At 40.7% G+C, this 23,046-nt stretch overlaps 1 protein-coding gene across 1 annotated transcript in view; it reads right to left on the reverse strand.

Moving 5' to 3' along the window:
* TNFRSF11A (TNF receptor superfamily member 11a) overlaps positions 1-13,567 on the reverse strand; it is a 39,257-nt gene extending 25,690 nt beyond the window's left edge. The window contains exon 1 of the mRNA XM_087707567.1: positions 13,441-13,567. Coding sequence (XP_087563693.1) covers positions 13,441-13,506 — 66 coding nt within the window. The 5' untranslated portion in view covers positions 13,507-13,567. The remainder of the gene's footprint in view (positions 1-13,440) is intronic.
* Positions 13,568-23,046: the final 9,479 nt, after the last annotated feature.

The raw sequence follows: 23,046 nt of genomic DNA on the forward strand, positions 1-23,046 counted from the left end.
GAAAAAAAATGTAAAAAATTATTAATCAATGTCACTTAAATTGGGAATCCACAGGCCACTAAACTTATTTTTCGCTCAGTTGATTGTGAGCAAGGCACATTATTGGTAGAGGATAGAGTTTCACTATTCCTCCTTTTCGAAGGGAAACCTGTCCAAGTAATCTAGGGAGTTTCCATGGATCTTTTGATGGACCGATGCGAGCCAATAATGTTGGAGGTTTTTTTTTTTTATATAACACTAAGATCATTTTAAAAGCTGTTTGTTTAAACTCCACCTGTTTTGCAAAAGTAACCATATCAATTTGAATTTAGCAAGACACAACCTGCTGTGTTAAGCGGTTGCAACAACCAGATGGGAGTATTAAAATCCTGGCACTTTTAAAGCATACGAATAAGTAGCTGTTCAGATGCATCACTGTTTTCAGTTTTGCCATTAGATAGTAAAGGCCCATGAGTTTTGAAGATTATTTTTTTAAAATAATGTCTTGGTGGAAGACTCTTAGTTTCTTGGTTACACTGGATATCAGCTATTAACCAATGGACTAATAATTAGCCCAGATCAGTGTTTCTCAACCTTGGCAACTTGAAGATGTCCGGATTTCAACTCCCAGAATTCCCCAGCCAGCATTCGCTGGCTGGGGAATTCTGGGAGTTGAAATCCGGACATCTTCAAGTTGCCAAGGTTGAGAAACACTGGCCCAGATAGCTTGATTATAGATTGAAAAACTATTTTTGTTATTTGTTGGTCTTTACAAAATATTTATAGAAATATAATATTTATTCAAAGAGCAGTACACTGTTGGGAAAATATAATCCTATCTTTTTTAAAAAAATATTTATCCATTTTTTTCCTTAAACATACATAGGTGCTTAATGAATAGTGTATTGTTTTGAGTCATTTTAGGTTTACAAAATAATTCAATTCAATTCAATTTATTAAATTTATATGCCGCCCTTTTCCCCCGAAGGGGACTCAGGGCGGCTCACAACTCGAACCGGGGAGGGGAATACAGACAAAAGATTTAAAAGCAACAACATAACAATATATAATTTAAAAACTCACAACAGTCATACCATTCGAGCATGGTATAATTCTGATGTTAGTGATAATAGTTGAAATAATAATAGCAATAATAGTGATCAATACATGCCATATATGCTATATAATATATTACAATTAACATGTAGACGCAAGTGTTAGAAGTTGAAAGACTGTTATCAGATATACCTGAATTGTACTATTATTGGTATTAGTATTCAGCATAAAGTAAATTCATCATTATTATCACTATTATTTCAACTATTATCATTAATATCAGAATTGTTATTATTTTGTAAACCTAAAATGACTTTTCCTACTTTTTCTGAATTAGAATGGTAGCAATAGATGAATATCATCTATTGTCCTCATAATCCTCGACGTACGACAATTGAGCTCTTTCTTCTCACAATATAATAGTAAAATGGGATCACAGATTAAAGAAAAGCCCACATTTTCCGGTTCCACCACAAATCCGCGAAGCCCTTATCCGCGGAGACATATGCGCGAAGACTAATTCGCGCCGTTCTAAGCGCTAAGGAAAAACGCAACCCTACCGCGATGACATAATCGCGGAGGGCAAAATCGCGCATTCCCAAGCACTCAGTACCCTAAACCTAACCCTAAACCTAACGCTAAACCTAACGCTAAACCTAACCCTAAACCTAACCCTAAAACAAACCCCTAAACCTAATCCTAACCCTTACCTTAATTGAAGTCGGCTTTCTGGCGCGGCGCCGTTTTAAAGCGCCCTTCTGTTGCCGCGCTGTTGTCGCGGCGGTGATGACGCGTGGTGATGACGTCGCGGCTTTAGCGCCGCGATTTTATCACCGCGATTTTGACTAGCGCGGTTTTGTCGTGCCACACGTTTTCCTTATGTTTCATTCCTTATGTTTCATGCCTATACATTTATGAGTTATATTCATTTGAAAAGACTGAAAAAATGTAGCACTAACAAGTAAGAATTGCCTATGGAGAAAAAGAACCTGAAACATAAATATTATTGGCATTCACTGTCACTACTTTAATCAATGTTAACTGTAATTAACCATTTGCCTAAGCGTAGAAGTTGTGCTCTGTTTATTTCATTCAAAAGCCATATGCTCGCAAACCCTTAAAAACGCAGGAGCTGGCTGAATTTAAATAGAACATTTCGGTTTCTCAGATATGACCTAAAAGAGACTTTGTGCTGCTCCACACATTCACTTCCAGGTCTATAATTCAAAACAACCCTTAAACCATGAAGGAAATGGTTTTCATGATGTCAACTTTCCAATGAAGCGTTTTTTAACCACATCACAAATTTCCATCCCATAAAGCAAATATACAGTTAGGAAATGCAAGAAGCTAAAGCAAAATGAAGGGGGGAAATAATCACTACTTCTCTTTTTTTTAAAAAAAAAAAAATGGATGTGAAAACTTTAGAATGGTTATAGTGTGAGGGAATCAATGCCCTGGGAGATGACTTCGTATAATACCCAACAAAGATAGAGAAACTCATAATTAAATGATTTAAATAAAAGGTCAAGGTAACCGTTTCCCCTGTTCAGTCATATCTGACTCTAGGGGGTGGTGCTCATCTCCATTTCTTAGCTGAGGGAATGAATGTTATCTGAGCAATAGCAGTTAGCAATAGCAGTTAGACTTATATACCGCTTCATAGGGCTTTCAGCCCTCTCTAAGCGGTTTACAGAGTCAGCATATTGCCCCCAACAACAATCCGGGTCCTCATTTTACCTACCTCGGAAGGATGGAAGGCTGAGTCAACCTTGAGCCAGTGAGATTTGAACAGCTGAACTGCAGATCTGCAGTCAGCTGAAGTAGCCTGCAGTGCTGCATTTAACCACTGCGCCACCTCGGCTCTGAGGACATTTCTATGGTCATGTACCCAAGAAGTTGATATGCCGAGGTGTACAGAACACTGTTATCTTCCCACTGAGTGGTACTACTTTACCTACTCACATTTGCATGCAACTGAAATTGAAATTTGCATGCAATTGAAATTGAAATAAAGGCGCCATCCCGAAGGACTCCGGGCGGCTTACAACATACAATTCTAAGAAAAATAAAAATTAAAAATAGGGAAGAAGAAACAGATTTAAAAGAAACACGTCATGCACTCAATGTAGGCGGGGCTGGACCTCATTCATGAGGTCAACAGCCCCAGGCCTGCCGGAATAGCCAGGTTTTTGTGGCCTTTCGGAAGGCCGAGAGAGTGGGAAGGGTCCGGATCTCTACGGGTAGATCGTTCCATAGGGTTGGAGCAGCTACAGAGAAGGCCCTCCTCCGAGGAGTCGCCAGCCGGCATTGTCCGGTCGACGGCACTCGGAGAAGGCCCATCCTGTGAGATCTTATTGGCCGTTGGGAGGTATGTGGCAGGAGACGGTCTCGCAGATACCGCATGCTTTCGAACTGCTAGGTGGGCAGGAGCTGGGGCAGGAAAGGGAGCTCACCCCATTGTACAGTGCTCGGGTCTTCAACTTGGGCTGTCAGTTTTTCAGCTGAAAAGCTCCGTGTCTTTAATTGCTGAGCCACTGCACCCCCTTAAATCATCTAAATATCTGTAGTGAACTGAACAGTGTTTTAAAAAATGAGCATGTTTCAAGTTCCATTTTTTTTTAAAGGAAAATTAAGCACACGCTTCTGTCTTTGGTGGAATAAATCTATTTCGACTATTATACGAAGGTACAGGATTAAATGCTACAGTGCTAAAGAAACATAGCACAAACACTCTCATTTCTTTTAAATCCAGTTTGTAAAATGTCATAGTGATCATGAGTCACGTAAAAAATTAAGAACGTTGACAAGCTGAGCTCACATATTTTGCTAAGCCAAATACAAAGGCAATAACTCAATGCGCCATGTGGATCCAGCTTTTGATTAAAGAACAATCCCACTCATTGAACTGGGATTTGTTAATAAGTATGCATGGATAGTCTTAACTTTTAGACAAAACTGCTTGCTTATTAAGAGACTCCACTGCATCTATAATTTACTTAATGATAAGTAGTGATTAGGGTGGCTTCTTTCAGAACAGATAAATCTCACTTGTACATAAGGCGGTAGCGGATGTTAGGAAGCTGCGATATTTATTCCAAAATGCTACAGTTCGTGTTTTTTTGGAGAGATTTTAAGTTGTAGAAGCAAAGGTACCAATGATTTTAAAAGAATGTTTAGTTAAAATTTTAGCAGTACCATTGTTAATTTTTATGATTAAATAAGCAGTTTGATATTTCATTCAGTTGTGTGAGCCCGTCAGATTGAGAGCCACTTTGTGGTTCTAGTGGTTAGACTAGAAACCAGAAGACTGAGATTTTTAATCCCACCTTGGGCACAAATCCTGGCAGGTGACTTTGGGCCATTTTTGGTTGACCAGGAAAAGGTAGATTATGCACTTGTGGGACCTGGCTACCTGAGAGACCGCCTCCTGCCATTTATCTCCCAAAGACCAATAAAATCACACAGATTGGGCCTCCTCCGGGTACCATCAGACGGTCAATGTCGGTTGGCGGCTCCCCGGGGGAGGGCCTTCTCTGTAGCTGCTCCGGCCCTATGGAATGATCTCCCCGTAGAGATTCAGACCCTTACTACTCTTCCGGCCTTCCACAAAGCGATTAAGACCTGGCTGTTCTGGCAGGCATGGGGCTGTTGATTTTATCCAGCCCCACTCTAAGCTGTATGCATGTTGTGGAATTTTAATGATTGTATTTTTATTTTTATTTTTTATATATGTCCCCTGTCTTATCTGTGAGCCGCCCAGAGTCTCTACGGAGTAGGCGGCATACAAATGTTAATAAACTCTAAACTCTAAACTCTAAAACCCTAGGGGAGAGAGACTATCACGTAAGTCAGGAATAATAATATTGCAATCAGAATTTTTTTTTGAGACAAACTGATATAAAAACATTTTATTCCCATGCAACCATCCTACTGTTTACAGAAGTAGAGCCAATACAATGTTCCCTTTGTATCTCAGATTTTGCTGGTTTCAATCCTATCAGAAACTTGTTTTTCATTACTGATTTTCTTTCTGATTTTTTTCAGTTCCCGTTATCTGTTTCCTAATAATATTTCTGATCACTGAATTTTTACTTAATCTATGGACTATTTGGAGCTGGAGTGAAAATATTCTATCTTCATGTTTGAACCTTGCAAGTATAAATTTCATGTAAGTCTGCATGTGTGTATGTACAGACACATGTATAATGTATAGTCATGTATAAAAATATGCATGTCCATGAAAACACATAGAGAAGAAAGAAAATTACTGGCAATTACTTTTTTCAGAACGAAAAGGTGGAGAGCCACTGTCCACTGGCAGATTGTGATATCCTGCAGTCCAGATTATTTGCAAGTATTACCAAAATATCTTAGTCTGGACAGGGTTTTCTTAAACTGGTTTAGAGTCAAGACAGCATGAACACAAGCCAGAAGAAAGGTCAACCACAAGTGCAGCTGGAGCCTCCATTAGAGGACTTCAATTGCCATAGAGTTGACTAGGGCTGCCAATCATGGGAAGGTGGACCTATGTGTGACACATGGATCAATACTTCCTCTCCTCTTATTTAACATCTTACATGACGCTAAATGCCAGCATGGAGTTAGGTATCAATAGACTCAACAAGAAATGTGGTGGAGATTCTGCCCATTGCCTAGAGCTGTAAGGGCCTGGACCAGTGGTGGGTTTCAAAAAATTTTCAAACCTACTCTGTGGGTGTGGCCTCCTTTGTGGGAGTGGCTTGCCAGCCATGTGACCTGGTGGGAGTGGCTTGCTGGCCATGTGTTTTTTCTCTCTCTCTCTCTCTCTCTCTCCCTCCCTCCCTCTCCCTCTCTCTCTTTCCTTCCTTTTGTCTCTCTGTCCCTTTTTCCTTTTTTTCTTTCATCTCTCTCTCACTTTTTCTTTCTTTTTCTCTTTTTTTCTTTCTTTCTTCCTTTCTTTCTCTTTCTCTCTCTGTGTGAGTCTGTGTGTGTGTGTGTGTGTGTGTGTGTGTGTGTGTGTGTGTGTGTGTGGTGGGTTTCAAAATTTTTGGGAAGCTCTTCTGTAGGTGTGGCCTGCTTTCCGGGTCCACTGGTGGAACCTCTTCTAACCAATTCGGTAGATTTGACAAACCGGTTCTACCGAATAGGTGCGAACTGGCAGGAACCCACCTCTGGCCTGGACTCAATCCTAGCAAGAGAGATTAAGGTTTGGATGAAGAAGCTTTCCAATTCCAGGCACTCTCTGTCTTTGGTCTTTAACAGAGTTGCACAGAGCTGGTTTGCAATCTGGGGACCTCTGAAACTCACCTACTAGAACAAGTGAAGAGCAACTGGCAGTCTTATTTAGGAGGTCTTTTACATTATGCACTAGTTTCCGCCATTTCTGGATCAAGAAACATTGTAAACCGTCACTCATGCCTTAGTCCCTTCACAGCTGGATTATACAATTGCATTCTACATGGATTGTCCTTGAAAACCGCCAAGCAACGTCAAGTGGCCCAGGTATGAGAGACATGTCGTTTGTACGTTTAACATCTCTGCTCCGAGACCTGCGTTGGTATCAATTTATTTCAAGCTGCTGGGTACCAACTTTAAAGACCTTCATGTTTCAGGGTCAGAAGATCTGCGGGACCACCTTGCCTGTGTGGTATTTGCCCCAAAGAAGAGGGAGTCAAACTATTCTCCAAGGCACCTGAGGGTAGGACAAGAAGCAATGGGTGGAAACTAATCAAGGAGAGAAACAACTTAGAACTAAGGAGAAGTTTCCTAACAGTTAGAACAATTAATCAGTGGAACAACTTGCCTCCAGAAGTTGTGGATGCCCCAACACTGGAAGTCTTTAAGAAGATGTTGGATAGCCATTTGTCTGAAACGGTATAGGGTTTCCTGCCTAGGCAGGGGGTTGGACTAGAAGACCTCCAAGGTCCCTTCCAACTCCGTTATTCTATTCTATATTTATTCTATGGAAGGAAGGAAGGAAGGAAGGAAGGAAGGAAGGAAGGAAGGAAGGAAGGAGCAAGGGAGGGAGGGATTCTCCAAAGCACCTGAGGGCAGAAGAAGAAGCAATGGGTGGAAACTAATCAAGGAGAGAAGCAACTTAGAACTGAGGAGAAATTTCCCGACAGTGAGAACCATTAATCAGTGGAACAGAAGTTGCCTCCAGAAGTTGTGAATGCCCCAACACTGGAAGTCTTTAAGAAGATGTTGGATAGCCATTTGTCTGAAACAGTATAGGGTTTCCTGCCTAGGCAGGGGGTCGGACTAGAAGACCTCCAAGGTCCCTTCCAACTCTGCTATTGTATTGTATTGTATTTGCTGTCATTTGAGATCTGGAAGAATAGGTTGCTTATAGATTCTGACTCGTTGGAAATGCCATCTGCAAGGATCCCATGTTTAAGCTCAAGAGTTACTGCACCAATTCTCAGGAACAGATTCACCCAATATCAGACATGCCCCACTCCTGTTAACTTGGTTGCTTCAGAACGACTTCAACGTTTGAAAAGTTGTTTTTCTTTTTAGAAATTGAAGGGATGTGAGTTATGGCTGTTCCTCGATATTTGAGTATTCTGTGTAAATACACAGTATTTGAGCATTCTATATTGTTATATCTTTGTTACTGTTTAGTTTTTAGCCTTTTTTAAAAATTGAAGGTTACCCACCCAGCTGATTTGTTCCTAAGGAAGGACGAGAATTCTCTATCTCTTGGTTTCTATCCTGGTGCCCTAACCACTACACCACTTTCTGGTTTTAGAAAAATTGCTGATTATTAGTATACTGCTAATAGTAGTAGTAGCAAGAGACTTCACAGTTCTGTTATGTTATATATTTGATACATCATTAAAACCGTGTTGGCAACAGGGGTCTAGTCTACATTTAAAAAATTGCCAGTCCAGAGAAAAATATCATCCTTGCATAATCCTGTACCACAATTATTATTAATACAAAATATTTCTTCACATTCTTTACTGCTTGTTTTAATGGTACCTTCATTTTTGTACTATGTTTTCTTTTTAAAAATGTGACTTTGCATACACCTTTTCGAATTAATTTATTTCTTCTCCCTTCCCTTTTCCAAAAGCACAATTATAATACAAGGAATGAAAAACAATATTGTTCGTCACACTATCTATAAAAAAAGAATGAGGAACTTGTTGTCAGGAAGTGGTTGAATCCAAAGATTTAGTAAGACTCAGGGGGGGGGGGAAGTAGTGATTTGAATTGCTGACAGTGCATACAACTGTAATGATTAATACGAAGACATTTTGCGAAGGCATAAATTTTGGAGCCCTTATATATTCAACATCACACAAATAAAAGAAATAGATCTTACTTCATGCATTCCCCTCTAAATTATCAGGAGGCAAGGCATTATGCAAAAATAAAATACGCATAAAACCTAGTATGATTTGTAGAAATAACATGAAGGGTTTCCAGTCATTCTCTCCTCTTAATCCAATATGGGGGGGGGGGAGAGCACATATTGAACCTCATGTTTCATCCTTGAAATAAAAAAAGTATAACGTGGAGTTATTCATGAAGAGTTTAGTGGTTTTCATATCTTGTCTCAGTGAATTGTAAAGCCAAGATAATTGACACTGAGACACTGAGAACATGTTACAGTGCTTAGTGAAATACTCTATTACACATCATTTACTCTTTCTCTCATGGATTTTACAACTGCTGTTGAATGTTTTTCACTATTCGGCACAATCCAGCTGCAACAATGTCTATATTACTGCACCTTAATTATATCATTACTAACTGTACCTTAATTATAAGGCTTGATTAATAGAGTATAGGGAGTGGAATTTAAAAGGCTGGAATCCTTTTCTGTCACTCTAAAGACCCATAGATTAATGTTGATGTTCTCTTGTGGATTGTTCCATTCTATATTGCATATTTAATGGGGCAGGATGTCAAAACTCTACCAAAAGCATGAACTCCATTGCAAAAGGTGCATTTTGACTACACATTAATGGATTCAATCAACCGTTTCATAAATAATATGATGGGAGGTGTCAGATTTATAATTTTTAGTTTTAAACATTAGTCTTCTCTTAATAATTACAGAATACTTGTCTAATTTATTAGTTCACTGAACTCTGAATCTGGAGAACACTTTCAAGCTATTACTAATCACATCGTAGGTTAATGAATTACTTGCTTTTGTCAACTTTTAAATTGTTTTCCTTATTAGCTTTCACAATTTTTAATTAATATTTATTGTATCATTATTACACATAAACTGTACATACATAGTGATGCATACAAATCGAATGCTTAACATAGATCTGTATTTTATGCATATGGCAAGACTAAATATAATGATAAGGTAAAATGGAAAACAGATGATTATAATATAATACCAGTACGAATCAATGTATACAGAATAAAAATGGAATTATCCCTTTCTGTTCTTATATGGATAAAATAAAATAAAAAACAGGCTTATTTGAGACAATGGTTTGGGGCATAAGTGGGGGGGGGAGGAGCCCAAAGAATAAAAATAATAAAGATATGCACAGATCCAGATTCAAAAGGCAAAATGTAACTCAGAATATACCTGGTCACACATGTATTTAAAGTGGCTGCATCCTTTCCTGGGTTCATGTACATGCCCTCTGCTGGTGGCACACAATTCCAAGAAAAAATGTTTTGGATTTATAATGTTCCCAACACATTCACAGATGCTCCAAATCATACTTTGCCTTTTGAATATATATATATATATATATATATATATATATATATATATATATATATATATATATATATATATATATATACACACATACATACATACATACACACACACACACACACACACACACACACACACACACACACACACATATATATATATATATATATATATATATATAAAAACAGTGTCACTACGCAATAGTAATTATAGCGATTTTTAAGATTCCCAGGATGAAATGTTGGGATGTTGATATTCATTGAATTTGCTTTTCTTCTTGTAGACTTATCATTATCAAACATCACTAAAACATCATCAAAATACTGTCAGTGTTAGCTAGATTGGCAAGCAAGTATCTGCAAGAAAAACACGCAGCTCAATGAACCCTGACATATCCTTGAATCTTCAAAGCACTTCATTCACATTATATGGTCTTTCCAGAACAATATTTATTGGTCCAGAATTGACTCTTGAGAGTATAAGAAATACTACTAAGATACAGTATATCACAGGTAGGTGGCTGCATATGATTTATAGTTATCGGCTATGCCAGTGGTTCCCAAACTTGGCAACTTTAAGACTTGTGGACTTTAACTCCCAGAATTCTCCAGCCTGGCTGGAGAATTCTGGGAGTTAAAGTCCACAAGTCTTAAAGTTGCCAAGTTTGGGAACCACTGGGCTATGCTAATAAGAGAGGTAAAATTCAATACAATTCACAGCACATTCTAGACTAGGGATATAGTACTACTATATACTTTATGAGTTGACGTACCACACTTAAGAAGCACAAAGGGATTTAATAATGTATATACTTGCCCTTTATAGAAAAATAACATGGAATTCTTTAAAAATTTCTTGCAGATTATCACATTTAACCCCCAAGCTGCTCAAACTAGTTCTTTAGCATTTTAAAATAAATCTTTTATTTTTTTTAAAAAAAATTGCAATGTAGCTGAGAATAATACAGTCAAACCTAAGTGGGAATGAAACAACAACACACACACACACACACACACACACAATCTAAATGTTTAAATACAGAGTAGTTTATAGGATAGCTTCCCAAGGGAAGTGGTGAAAGCCACACCACCAGAGACTTTTCCAGCTGCAAATCTGTTCCTAAAGACTGATAGGAGCGAAAAAACCACCGCTGGGTGAACTATACAGTCTGTTCCCAGGGAAGGTTTGAAAGCACAAACATGTGCGCAGTAAGGAGATAGTTGTGCTTTGCACACATTCTAATACACTATTTTTCAGCGCATGCAAAACTATGTTCTGCAATACAGTAATCTTCCCCTATAAAGTTTTACTGGGTGCGCATATCCTGAGAAAAGAGGGGCTAGGAATGGCTTGTTTTTCAAAATTCGCTGAAGTAAAAAACACTAGCATGAGTTTTTAATATGAGAGTTGAAGGAAATTGGAAACCTTAGAAAGAATTATTCTTTCTTTTTAATTCTCTGAAGCTTATTATGCTACTCTTTGCAGAATATATGTTCCTGCTGAAAAGGGCTTGTGATTTGCTGGAATAAATATCTGCTTATTTTGTTCATTTCAGTTTCAATCCTTGATTATTTTCCCCCCTAATTGCTTTACACTATTTGTCTCTCCGTGTGGGTTCCAGCACATGGAGTGTACCTGAAGAAGGAGGAAGTCCAGCCAGAAGAAATGATTTCTTCCCCTCCCCTCCCCTTCTAAATCACCTGTCTATCATTACAATGACTGGATTAAAGTCCAATTTGAGCATTCAAATCAATTCCATTAAACTTAGTGGCCTGGTTCACATACTTAGCTGAACCACGGTGTCTTAAAATAATCCATAATCATTTGCTTTCATGTGTACAACATGCTTAACTATAAATGATGGATGGCAAACCATTATGGCAGTGGTTCCCAAAACTTGGCAACTTTAAGACTTGTGGACTTCAACTCTGGCTGGAGAATTCTGAGAGTTGAAGTCCACAAGTCTTAAAGTTGCCAAGTTTTGGGAACCACTGGATTATGGCAAGGTTTGCACAACACATAAGGCTGAAATGAGCGAGCCAAAATTACAGTTTAGTACAGTGTGTGCAACTATCCAGTAGAGCTTGTTTCACAAAAATATTTGTGTCGGATACCAGCACTAATACGATCCAACAGTGAAACAACTGCAAATGAAGTTACTTAAGACCAGTCGGAATCAATGGGAAAAGTTAATAATTACTATTTTCAGCCCCGTTAATGCCAGTAGGAAATAAATGCAATGGATTTCCCACTTCTAACCTACCTATGAGGATCTATGCAAAAAAACAAGACAAGGATTCAGCGAGGGTTTTCCAAGTGAATCTCTATGGAGGTTCTCAATCCTCCAGTTCATGGTTCTCCCCCCCAAGGTGCTTTTTCAAGAGGCAAACTGGACTTTCTGGTGGTTCTTTGAAGGTGTTTCACTTCTCACCCCAGAGCTCAACAAGCTTCTTGGATGAGAAGTGAAACGTCTTCCAAGATCAACCAGAAAGTCCAGTTGCCTCTTGAAAAAGCACCTTTGGGGTTCCAAGGGAATGCAGAAATGCACCTGAACCGTTCTTAGCCCGCTGTTATTTGCACCATAAACAGGTAACAGCCCATCCTTGGTGCGCGTGTAAAGTACACCCCCTCCCCAAAATCTGCAGGGGGGGGGGTATTTGTTCCCAGAAGGGAGGAAAATCTTTTTTTAAAAAAAATATTTTATTTTATCAATTTCATATATACATTCACAATTATATGATCTCATAACTGTTATTAATAATATGTATTTATAACAATTTTTCCCTACTGTTGACAATATACTTGAAGATTGCTTTTTTATCATCCCATAGATCCATCTTATCTTACAGCGGTCCTACTTCTTCTTCCCTTCCTCCTTCTTTCCTTCCCTCGTTTCTTCTCTCCTACTCCCCTTCCTTCCCTCCCTCCTTCCCCTTCCCTCCTTCTCTCCTTCCCTCCTTCCTTCCTTCCTTCCTTCCTTCCTTCCCTCCTTTCTTTTCTCCTTCTCTCCTTCCTTTCCCCCTTCCTTTCCTCCTTCCTTCCCTCCTTTCTTCTCTCCTACATTCCCTCCTTCCTTCCCTCCTTCCTTCCTTCCCTCCCTCCTTTCTTTTCTCCTTCTCTCCTTCCTTTCCCCTTTCCTTTCCTCCTTCCTTCCCCCCTTCCTTCTCTCCTACATTCCCTCCTTCCTTCCCTCCCTCCTTTCTTTTCTCCTTCTCTCCTTCCTTTCTCCCTTCCTTTCCTCCTTCCTTCCCCCCTTCCTTCTCTCCTACATTCCCTCCCTTCCCTCCTTCCTTCCCTCCTTCCTTCCCTCCTTTCTTCTCTCCTTCTCTCCTTCCTTCCCTCCTTCCTTCCCTCCTTCCTTCCCTCCTTCCTTCCCTCCCTCCTTCCTACCCCCCTTTCTTCTCTTTCTTCTCTCCTTCCTTCCTTCCTCCTCTCCTTTCCCTTCTCTCCTTCTCCTTCCTCCCCTTTACCCTTCCCCTCTTCTTCCCATTCGGGAGGAAAATCTATAGGATCGCTAGGCGTCTAAAACGACCCGGCGGCGCATAAATCGCTTTTAACCAACGTTAAAGAAAGACCCAGGCTCGCAGTGACGACCGCAGAAAGGGTTCTGTGAGTCCGGTTCGGCTTTCGAAACGGAGAACCCCGCATGAAACCAACCCAACGGGGAAGCTCGCTCGGGAAGGGGCGAGGAAGAAACGCCCCGCATCTCCGCGCAGCCTTACCTGCCCGCCAGGTGCGACGGTGGCGAGCAGAAGCGCCAGAAGCCAGCAGCTCCGCGGATCGGCCATCCTCGGTGGAGTCCCTGCGTTGGAGGCGCAAAGAGATCCTCGGCCAGCCCAGGCACCGAGCCGCCTCTCCCCTCGGCTCCAGCGCCGGCCCCGAGGGAAGAGCAGGAGGCGGGCAGGGAAAGTCCGCCCTCCTCGGCTTCGGCGGCCCACGCGGCTCCCTTGAAGGATATGCAGGGCGGGGTTTCCTCTTTCCCTGCTTTCCGAAGAAATAAAACCAAGGTGAGGGACAGGTAGCCCTCGACTTTATGTCCTCCAGTGACCCCCAAATCCCTGTTGCTCAGTGAGACACTTATTGAGTTTTGCCCCGTTTTACGACCTTTCTTCCCACAGTTGCTAAGTAAATCACTGCAGTTTTAACTTAGTTGTTGAGTGGATCTGGTTTCCCCCTTGACTTGGCTTGTTCAAAGAATGCAAGGTAGTCCCTGGCTGAGCAGCACGATCGGGTCCAACATTTCTGTCGCTAAGTGAGGCATTTGCTAAATGAGGCTTTGCCCCATTTTATGGCCGTTTTTGCCACAGGTGTTTTAAGTGAATGCTGGCGTTAGGTTAGTAACACAGTTGGTTAATAGCAATAGCAGTTAGACTTCTATACCGCTTCATAGGGCTTTCAGCCCTCTCTAAGCGGTTTACAGAGTCAGCATATCGCCCCCAAGAATCCGGGTCCTCATTTTACCCACCTCGGAAGGATGGAAGGCTGAGTCAACCCTGAGCCGGTGGGATCTGAACAGCCGAACTGCAGAACTGCAGTCAGCTGAAGTAGCCTGCAGTGCTGCATTTAACCACTGCGCCACCTCGGCTCTAAGTAAATCTGACTTCCCCATTGACGTTGCTTGTCGTGAGGTCACAAAAGGGGACCATCATATAATTCCCCTGCAACCGTCTTAAATAGGAGCCAGTTGCTCAGTGTCTGAATTTTGATCACATGACCATTGACTCTGTAATGGTCATAAGTGTGGAAAGTGGTATGTGTCGCTTTTTTTCAGCGCCGTTGTAACTTCAAATGGTCTGTAACTAAACAGACTGCTGTACGTTGAGGACTACCTGTATGGCCATCATATATTCTGCAATTCCATTACTGCCTTTTGCCTTAAAAGTGCTGAGGTGGCGCAGTGGTTAGGGGTGCAGCACTCCAGGCCACTTCAGCTGACTGTTATCTGCAGTTCGGCTGTTCAAATCTCACCGGCTCAGGGTTGACTCAGCCTTCCATCCTTCCGAGGTGGGTGAAATGAGGACCCAGACTGTTGGGGGCAATATGCTGACTCTGTAAACCGCTTAGAGAGGGCCAAAAGCCCTATGAAGCGGTATATAAGTCTAACTGCTATTGCTATTGCCGCTATTTCCACTTCTGCCCTCCAATTCAGGACGGCCTCTGGCAATAAAATGGTCGGTGCCAGCCTATTGTTAAAGGGTGACATTTATCCATTGGTTGATGACCAGCTGATGTTCCTTCTCAAACACAACGAGAATTAAATGGCCTCTCGCAATAGGTTGTCTCTGCATTCTCTCCTGGCCTGTTGTACGAAATGGTTTTCTTTATTTTTCAGGCCTTTGAAAGATTTCTGTTGCTTTCCAGTTAGGGAAGAGTAGATTTTGCTGTTTTTTTTTTTTAATGAACGCTAGTGGTAAAGCAGAAGGAAGTTGTCATCTGAAATGTACTGTATGTAAGGTCCCTTGCTGGCCTTAATGCCCTTTATTAGGTCACTAAGAATCACAAATTGTTTAAGGTAGCTGTTGACTATATCAGTGTTTCTCAACCTTGGCAACTTGAAGATGTCTGGACTTCAACTCCCAGAATTCCCCAGCCAGCGAATGCTGGCTGGGGAATTCTGGGAGTTGAAGTCCAGACATCTTCAAGTTGCCAAGGTTGAGAAACACTGGACTATCTCATGCGTGAGAGGGTGGAGGTTTCGAGAGGGAGAATTTGCAGCTCATGTCGCGGTAATTATTTCTGCATGAAGACTTTAATCAATTAGTCTATATTCTGTGGATTATTAATGTTTCAAGCATATTCCATTTAGGCTGGTAGCTATGCATGTACCCGCAGAGAATATACATATTCAATTATTACAAATTGTATAGGTTGGATGCTTATTTTACAAGGCACTTGGTACTTTGGATAGAAGATGAGCATTTTCTGACTCAGGCGACATCTGTTCTTCCAATGCAGTTCCCAGAATTGTACTTCAAACCATGTTAATATCTTCCTCTTTTTTTACATACTCATGTGATTCTGCACTTTAACTATATTAGTTGCTCAACCAGTTTGTGATGCTCATTTTGAATTAGGGTTGCACGCCCTTAGTTTTTTTTTTTTTAGATTTAGAGTTGTATGTCCTTAGTATTTTTTTATTTTAAGATTACTGACTGTAGACATTTTAATATTTTTTCCATGTTTAATTTCAATATTCTAACTTTTGTATATTTTGCTTTACACTTTAATTGCAAATTGCCAATGAAAACCTTGGGGCTTTCTTATTTTTGATTGCAGAATCCATGCATGGGAATATGGTCGCCTGTTGGACTAAATCTATATCAAGAGGCTTCGGTGGGAGGTAGAAGGAGGCCTGAATGAGATCCAGCTTTTTTAGTGTTTGCCCCAACAAATGTTCACACATGAGGACAGTGGGACAGGAACACTATGCAATCGTGGAGGTAGGCTAGTGTTATGGGTTCACTGCCTTAACATAGACCACCGTGCCATAGCAATAGCAATAGCAGTTAGACTTCTATACCGCTTCATAGAGCTTTCAGCCCTCTCTAAGCGGTTTACAGAGTCAGCATATCTCCCCCACAGTCTGGGTCCTCATTTCACCCACCTCGGAAGGATGGAAGGCTGAGTCAACCTTGAGCCGGTGAGATTAGAACCGCTGAACTGCAGATAACAGTCAGCTGAAGTGGCCTGCAGTACTGCACCCTAACCACTGCACCACCTCAGCTCTATGATTAATATGAAGGGCCTCTGTTTTATCTTCTCCACATCAGTAATGTTTATATATTATTAATCGTACAATTATAAATTACAATTACAATAGCAGAGTTGGAAGGGACCTTGGAGGTCTTCTAGTCCTACCCGCTGCCTAGGCAGGAAACCCTATACCGTTTCAGACAAATGGCTATCCAACATCTTCTTAAAGACTTCCAGTGTTGGGGCATTTTTCTTCACTCATCTGTTTTTTTCAAATTGTGGGAAAAAGAAGGAAGTTATTTGAAAGCTTACATTTACCATTTGATAATTCCTCCTTTTTTTAGAGAAATCATAGCTACTGTTTTAAAATATTGCCAAGTGGCTGTGACTATGAAATATGGGTGACAAGATCCTTGACATGTGAACTGTGATTCCTTTCCCCAACTTTCAAGTATATATTATTAGTATTATAAGATTAAATGTAAACTATCTTGCCTGCAAAATGCTGAGCTTGTGAATTTACTTGCTGAGCTTGTGAATATTAATGCAATTTTTCAGAGGCAAAATTATATGAGAATATTTTAAACGATTTTAAGAAAACATTTGTATGAAAACAATGCTGGCATGCTGAAAAAATCCTTTTACCTCGTTGTCAGCCAATTGATTATTAACAGTCAACAACCACGTAGATAGATTTTCTCCAGGAGGATCTATCTTGAACTTGGTCCTTCAGGTCTTCTATATAGTGTATCCATTGAGTCCCTCCACCTTGCCGATAATATTTTTTCTTCTTTCCTTCCACTTTGCTCAGCATTACAGACTTTTCCAAAGTATAGATTTGCTTAATGTGTGCAAAATATAATAATTTGATCCTGGTCATTGTGTCTCAAGTGGGGAAACTCTGAGTTGATGTGTTCTATAATTCATTTGTTTATTTTCTTGGTGACCCGTTCTGACCCCCCTCGTCCCACACCAACACACTTCGAGCCAAAGATACTTTACGGAATTTATTAACAGACAGACCGGTTCTTGGCAGCAAACCGGCACGGATAAACCTGGGCAGCAATCCAGCCTGCCAAGCTCACCATACAATTCTCCCACATTAGTTCCTGCATTGACTTCTGCAGGAGGGGAGTGTGTACAAGCAGTCCTTTTTATAGTCTGGAGAGGAGCCTAATTACCAACAGCTGAGTGCAATTACCTCCTGTAACTGTGCAACTGTTCCTTACACCTATCAGCTCTTCGGTGCCGGGCATCTGGGAACAACTCACTGCTGACGTCCGGATCGCACTCCCTTGTCTCCTCCTCACTGCTCCACAGCTTAGGCACCTCCTGGTGGCCAACCAGCCTCACTGCGTCCTGCTCGGAGTCGGAACCCTGTCCGGGGTCCTCCACATCCTCCAGAGCCGACTCCTAGGGCCCCCCGCTGTCGGAGTCTGGTGGCAACTCCAACGGCTTCTGCTGGGCCACAACACTTATCTATAGTATATTCCTCCAACACCTAAGTTCAAATGTGTTCAATATTTTCCTTGTTTCTAGAGTGTTACAAGGAAAATTATTGTCTGCATGATAATGACCTCCTTCCAATTCTGTTATTCTATGTTATATTATCCGATTGTTCTAAGTATTTACATAACCAGGCATCTGAATACTTTTTCCAAGGCTTTACTTAATTAAGTGCTAGTCTGCATCACATTTCTTGAACACTGTTTTCTCTTAATAGTTGATCCTAAAATGCGGGTGCTATTTATCACTTCAGTGTCTTCATTTTCAAGTCTAAGGATGGTTGCTATCATATTTTATTTGTTAAATTTATTTGCCACCTATCTCACCATGGGGCTCCTGCCATTCACCTCCCAACGACCAATAAGATCACACAGGTTGGGCGTCCTCCGGGTGCCGTCAACTGGACAATGCCGGTTGGCGGCTCCCCGAGGGAGGGCCTTCTCTGTAGCTGCACCGGCCTTGTGGAACGAGCTACCTGCAGAGATCCGGACCCTCACCACTCTCCCGGCCTTCCGTAAAGCCGTCAAGACCTGGCTGTTCCGGCAGGCCTGGGGCTGTTGACTTTTCCAGCCCCATTTGATGAAATGGATGTTGTGTTGATTTTAATTCTGTAATTTTAAATGTTTTTAAATGCTTTTATTTGTTGTGAGCCGCCCAGAGTCTCTAGGGCAGTGTTTCTCAACCTTGGCAACTTGAAGATGTCTGGACTTCAACTCCCAGAATTCCCCAGCCAGCATTCGCTGGCTGGGGAATTCTGGGAGTTGAAGTCCAGACATCTTCAAGTTGCCAAGGTTGAGAAACACTGCTCTAGGGAGTGGGCGGCATACAAATTCTATTAAAGTTTCAAAGTTTAAAGGGCTACTCTAGGCTGATTGCAACAATAAAAAGAAATGAATAAAGTATAAGCAGAAGTAAAGTAATAGAATAAAATAAACAATGAAAACAACACAATAATAAATCAATATGGTAACAAAAAGATGGGTGGGTGGAGAGCAGGAAAGCAGGAACAGGAGGTGGTGGTGGAATCTGTCATCAATCCAACAGCCACTTCAGTGTGGAATTCCCCCATCTGGTCTGCAGGGCAAGTGGCAGAACCAGGTTTTCAGAAAAATACCTTATATTACAGATTGTTTTATATTAGTTGCCATTTGTTTGGTCTTTGTATTTAATCTTGGATTAACTTCTCACTCTGCTCCTTACTAAAGCTTGCAAATCCTTTGCATTTTTCAGCTGTCAAGGTAGCGTCATCAGCATGTAGTAAATTATTGATGTTTCTTCCTGCAGTTTTAAAACCACAAATTCTTTCAATCCAGCTTCCCTCAATATATACAACATTCTCCACATAGGTTGAATAAAATTAATATACAGCCAGTCTATGCCACCATTTATTCTGTGGGCTTCCTCAGCTGTGTATACATTTTACCATTGCCAGCTGCATGCCACAGGACTTAAAAAAAACAAAACTTCTCACTTATTTTAAAAATGCAAAATATTAATTTCTCCTCCAATTGCAGGTAACTCACATGTGAAGTGAAATGCTGAGTGCTCCTTAGAGGCTTAAATGTTTTTGCAATCTACTTTTGAATATCTGGTGTTAAAAATGGCCTGATATTGCATAACAGACACCATAACTCTTAGAACACATATACTCTAACTTTAATTTGAACAGAAACGCTCAGGTATTAAACATTAACTAGAATGAATGTTTGCTCAGTAGTCACACAGAATTTCAATAATTACAGTGTGACTTTTGGCAGGGGAAAAAAAATCACTTTCACATCCAGAAAGAAAATGTAGAAGTAGAATACTTAAGTAGAATATCCTCTGCTTGAAAGGCAGAGTTTCAATTTTATGCAGTACTGTTTACAAAGCCATATTTTTCAATCTTCTACCTACAGCAGTGATCTTTGAACCAGCAGATGTTTCTGAGTTATAAAGTTCTCGTCATGGTTATGGAAACGGCAGCTGCCTCACCTCTAACATGTCTGAACAGTCTTTGTTTCCTTCTGTCTCTCATGTTGTTGCCTTCAGTCCAGTGGTGGTGTTTCAAATTTTTTTGGAACCTACTCTGTGGGTGTGGCCTCCTTTGTGGGAGTGGCTTGCTGGCCATGTGATCTGGTGGGAGTGGCTTGCCGGCCATGTGTTTTCTTTCTTTCTTTCTTTCTTTCTTTCTTTCTTTCTTTCTTTCTTTCTTTCTTTCTTTCTTTCTTTCTTTCTTTCTTTCTTTCTTTCTTTCTCTCCTTCCTTTTGTCTCTGTCCCTTTTTCCTTTTTTCTTTCATCTCTCTCTCTCTTTTTCTTTATTTTTTCTTTATTCTTTCTTTCTTTCTTTCTTTCTTTCTTTCTCTTTCTCTCTCTCTGTGTCAGTCTCTGTGTGTGTGTGTGTGTGTGTGTGAGAGAGAGAGAGAGTGGTGGGTTTCAATTTTTTTTGGAACCTACTCTGTGGATGTGGCCTCCTTTGTGGGAGTGGCTTGCTGGCCATGTGATCTGGTGGGAGTGGCTTGCTGGCCATGTGTTTTCTTTCTTTCTTTCTTTCTTTCTTTCTTTCTTTCTTTCTTTCTTTCTTTCTTTCTTTCTTTCTTTCTTTCTTCTTTCTTTCTTTCTTTCTCTCCTTCCTTTTGTCTCTGTCCCTTTTTCCTTTTTCCTTTCATCTCTCTCTCTCTTTTTCTTTATTTTTTCTTTATTCTTTCTTTCTTTCTCTTTCTCTCTCTCTGTGTCAGTCTGTGTGTGTGTGTGAGAGAGAGAGAGAGTGGTGGGTTTCAAAAATTTTTTAGAACCTCTTCTGTAGGTGTGGCCCGCTTTCCAGGTCCACTGGTGGAACCTCTTCTAACCGGTTCGGTAGATTTGACGAACCGGTTCTACCGAATAGGTGCGAACTGGTAGGAACCCAGCTCTGCTTCAGTGTGTGTGTGCGTGTGTCAGATGAAGTTGACTTAAGGAGCTGCCTTAAGTTGTTCTTAGTTGTAAAAATAATGTCGTCCCCCCCCCACCTTTATCTCAACATCAGATTTGGTATGGATACAAGCAACTCAGTCCATCGTTTTGTCAATGGTAGCCAGATGACCTCTGGGGAGCAACGTGTGGATGTGGCTGGCATACATTGACTCTGTTAGGTGGGTACAAGCACATCATTTGGCCTCGGATCTCTGGGCATGATATTTCAGGGCATTTCTGCTTTGGTTATGGGAGACAGTTCTTTCAAACTTCCTCATCTTGTGGCTACTTGTCTCTGCACAATCTAGAGCAGTGTTTCTCAACCTTAGGGACTTTAAGTCCTGTGGACTTCAACTTCCAGAATCCCCCAGCTAGCTGTGCTGGCTGGGGGATTCTGGGAGTTGAAGTCCACAGGACTTAAAGTCCCCAAGGTTGAGAAACACTGATCTAGAGCTTTAGAGATCAACCTCTCTTTATTCTGCCTCACAGCACAACTCCCTATGTGTCTTCAGCTGATAAAATCATTAGGTGCTCCATCTATGCAGAAAACACTTGTGCAAAACCAGAATGAATTTTTACCGATGTCTAAGGGCCACTTCAGCTACACGTCAAAACCTGCTTCCACATTAGTCCTACTTCTAGCCCATGTTGAGGAGAGGATTGAAGTTTCCTCGCCAGCTGCTTACTGTCTGGTGGGAGGAAAACTAAACAAACTTAGAGACACCCAACAATATCTATCCTTAATGTGCCCTTTGCATCATAGGGACAACATTATTTGCCATTATGATCCCTGTGGTAGGACAAGGATTGTCAGTAGGGAAGCTCTATTTATGCTGGAATCGTTTTCTCCTGGATCATGGAATGGCGGACAACAGCTGAATTTGGTTTGGGGAAGAGCCTGTATAAGTTTCTTTTCCATATACATAATTGACTTGACCTCTCCTCAAAGATCACTTGTGAAACTCCAAAAAAACTTCTTTCCAATAATATGCCACAAAGCTATGTGCCAGTGGTAGAAAATAAACTCCCAACTATTTTAAATTTATCAAATGTATAGAATATGGCTCTTCTTCAGGGTCTGTTATGAAGCCGCTAGCGATTTGGAACATATTGTCAGTATGTTAATGACAATCTAATTTTCTCTCTCTTTCCCATCTTAATTAGGTGGGATTATGCTGGATTGTATGAGGACTCACAAGCAAAACTTAAATCTAATTGAAGTGCGACCACTCATTTGAAACCTAGGATTAGGAAGATGATGTATTAAAGTACTATTCTGTGTTCTGTGCTTTGATTTTGCTGGCACCAGGTACAGTCCCACCTGCGATCCTTCACTTTGTTAATCTATCTCTTAGTATCCTCAGGATTTGATTCTATCCTGCATGGGATAGATGTAACTGATCCAGAACATATGCCAGATTTTTAAATGGGGTAGCTAAGTGGAATCATACACTGTAATGATTGTTCTTCATAGTGCTGCAGTGGCTACTTGTAAAGTAGTAGTAGGGCAAATTTAAGATATTGATTTTAAACTAAAGCTGTAGATACCTTGCTACTAAAGGACTAAAAAAATCTGGTTATTTTCCAGTTGCTTGGCTAACAGTAAGTAAAGTTGGCCTCTACATACTGCATTTTCTTGGACCACAACTTATAAAATGCCCACGCATAAAAGGTGTGTGTGTGTGTGTGTGTGTGAGAGAGAGAGAGAGAGAGAGAGAGAGGGAGGGAGGGAGGGAGGGAGAGGGAGAGAGAGAGAGAGAGAGAGAGAGAGAGAGAGAAATTTTAGCAATTTTAATACTTTAAAAAGTATTTATACAATGGACTGCATTTTTTAGAAAAATGAAAAGGAATGTATTGGATAAAAATAAAATAAAGTGTTACATGAACATTAAATACTCAAATATTAAATGTCAACACCATCCCCCCCCCCAAAAAGCCAAATCACTTAGAGTTCCTTAAATAAACATCCAAAACAGGTATGCAAAACATTTTATTTAATTCAAGAAAGAACAGGAGAGTTAGCCACTTCTAATTCTTCTGGAATGCCCCAGCATTTCATTATCAGATGGTCTACTAAGACAGCATTTGCAATACAGTTTAGTACAACTGGCAGATAGTGAGGTGAATACCCATTCATCATTCATCATCATCGGATTTCAAAATGGGTATATTTGCACATTCAATGCAAGACGGATTC

Source organism: Thamnophis sirtalis, unplaced genomic scaffold (genome assembly GCF_051295495.1).
Source record: "Thamnophis sirtalis isolate CommonGarterSnake01/CBP01778 unplaced genomic scaffold, rThaSir2_p1.2 scaffold_2, whole genome shotgun sequence".
Classification (NCBI taxonomy): domain Eukaryota; kingdom Metazoa; phylum Chordata; class Lepidosauria; order Squamata; family Natricidae; genus Thamnophis; species Thamnophis sirtalis.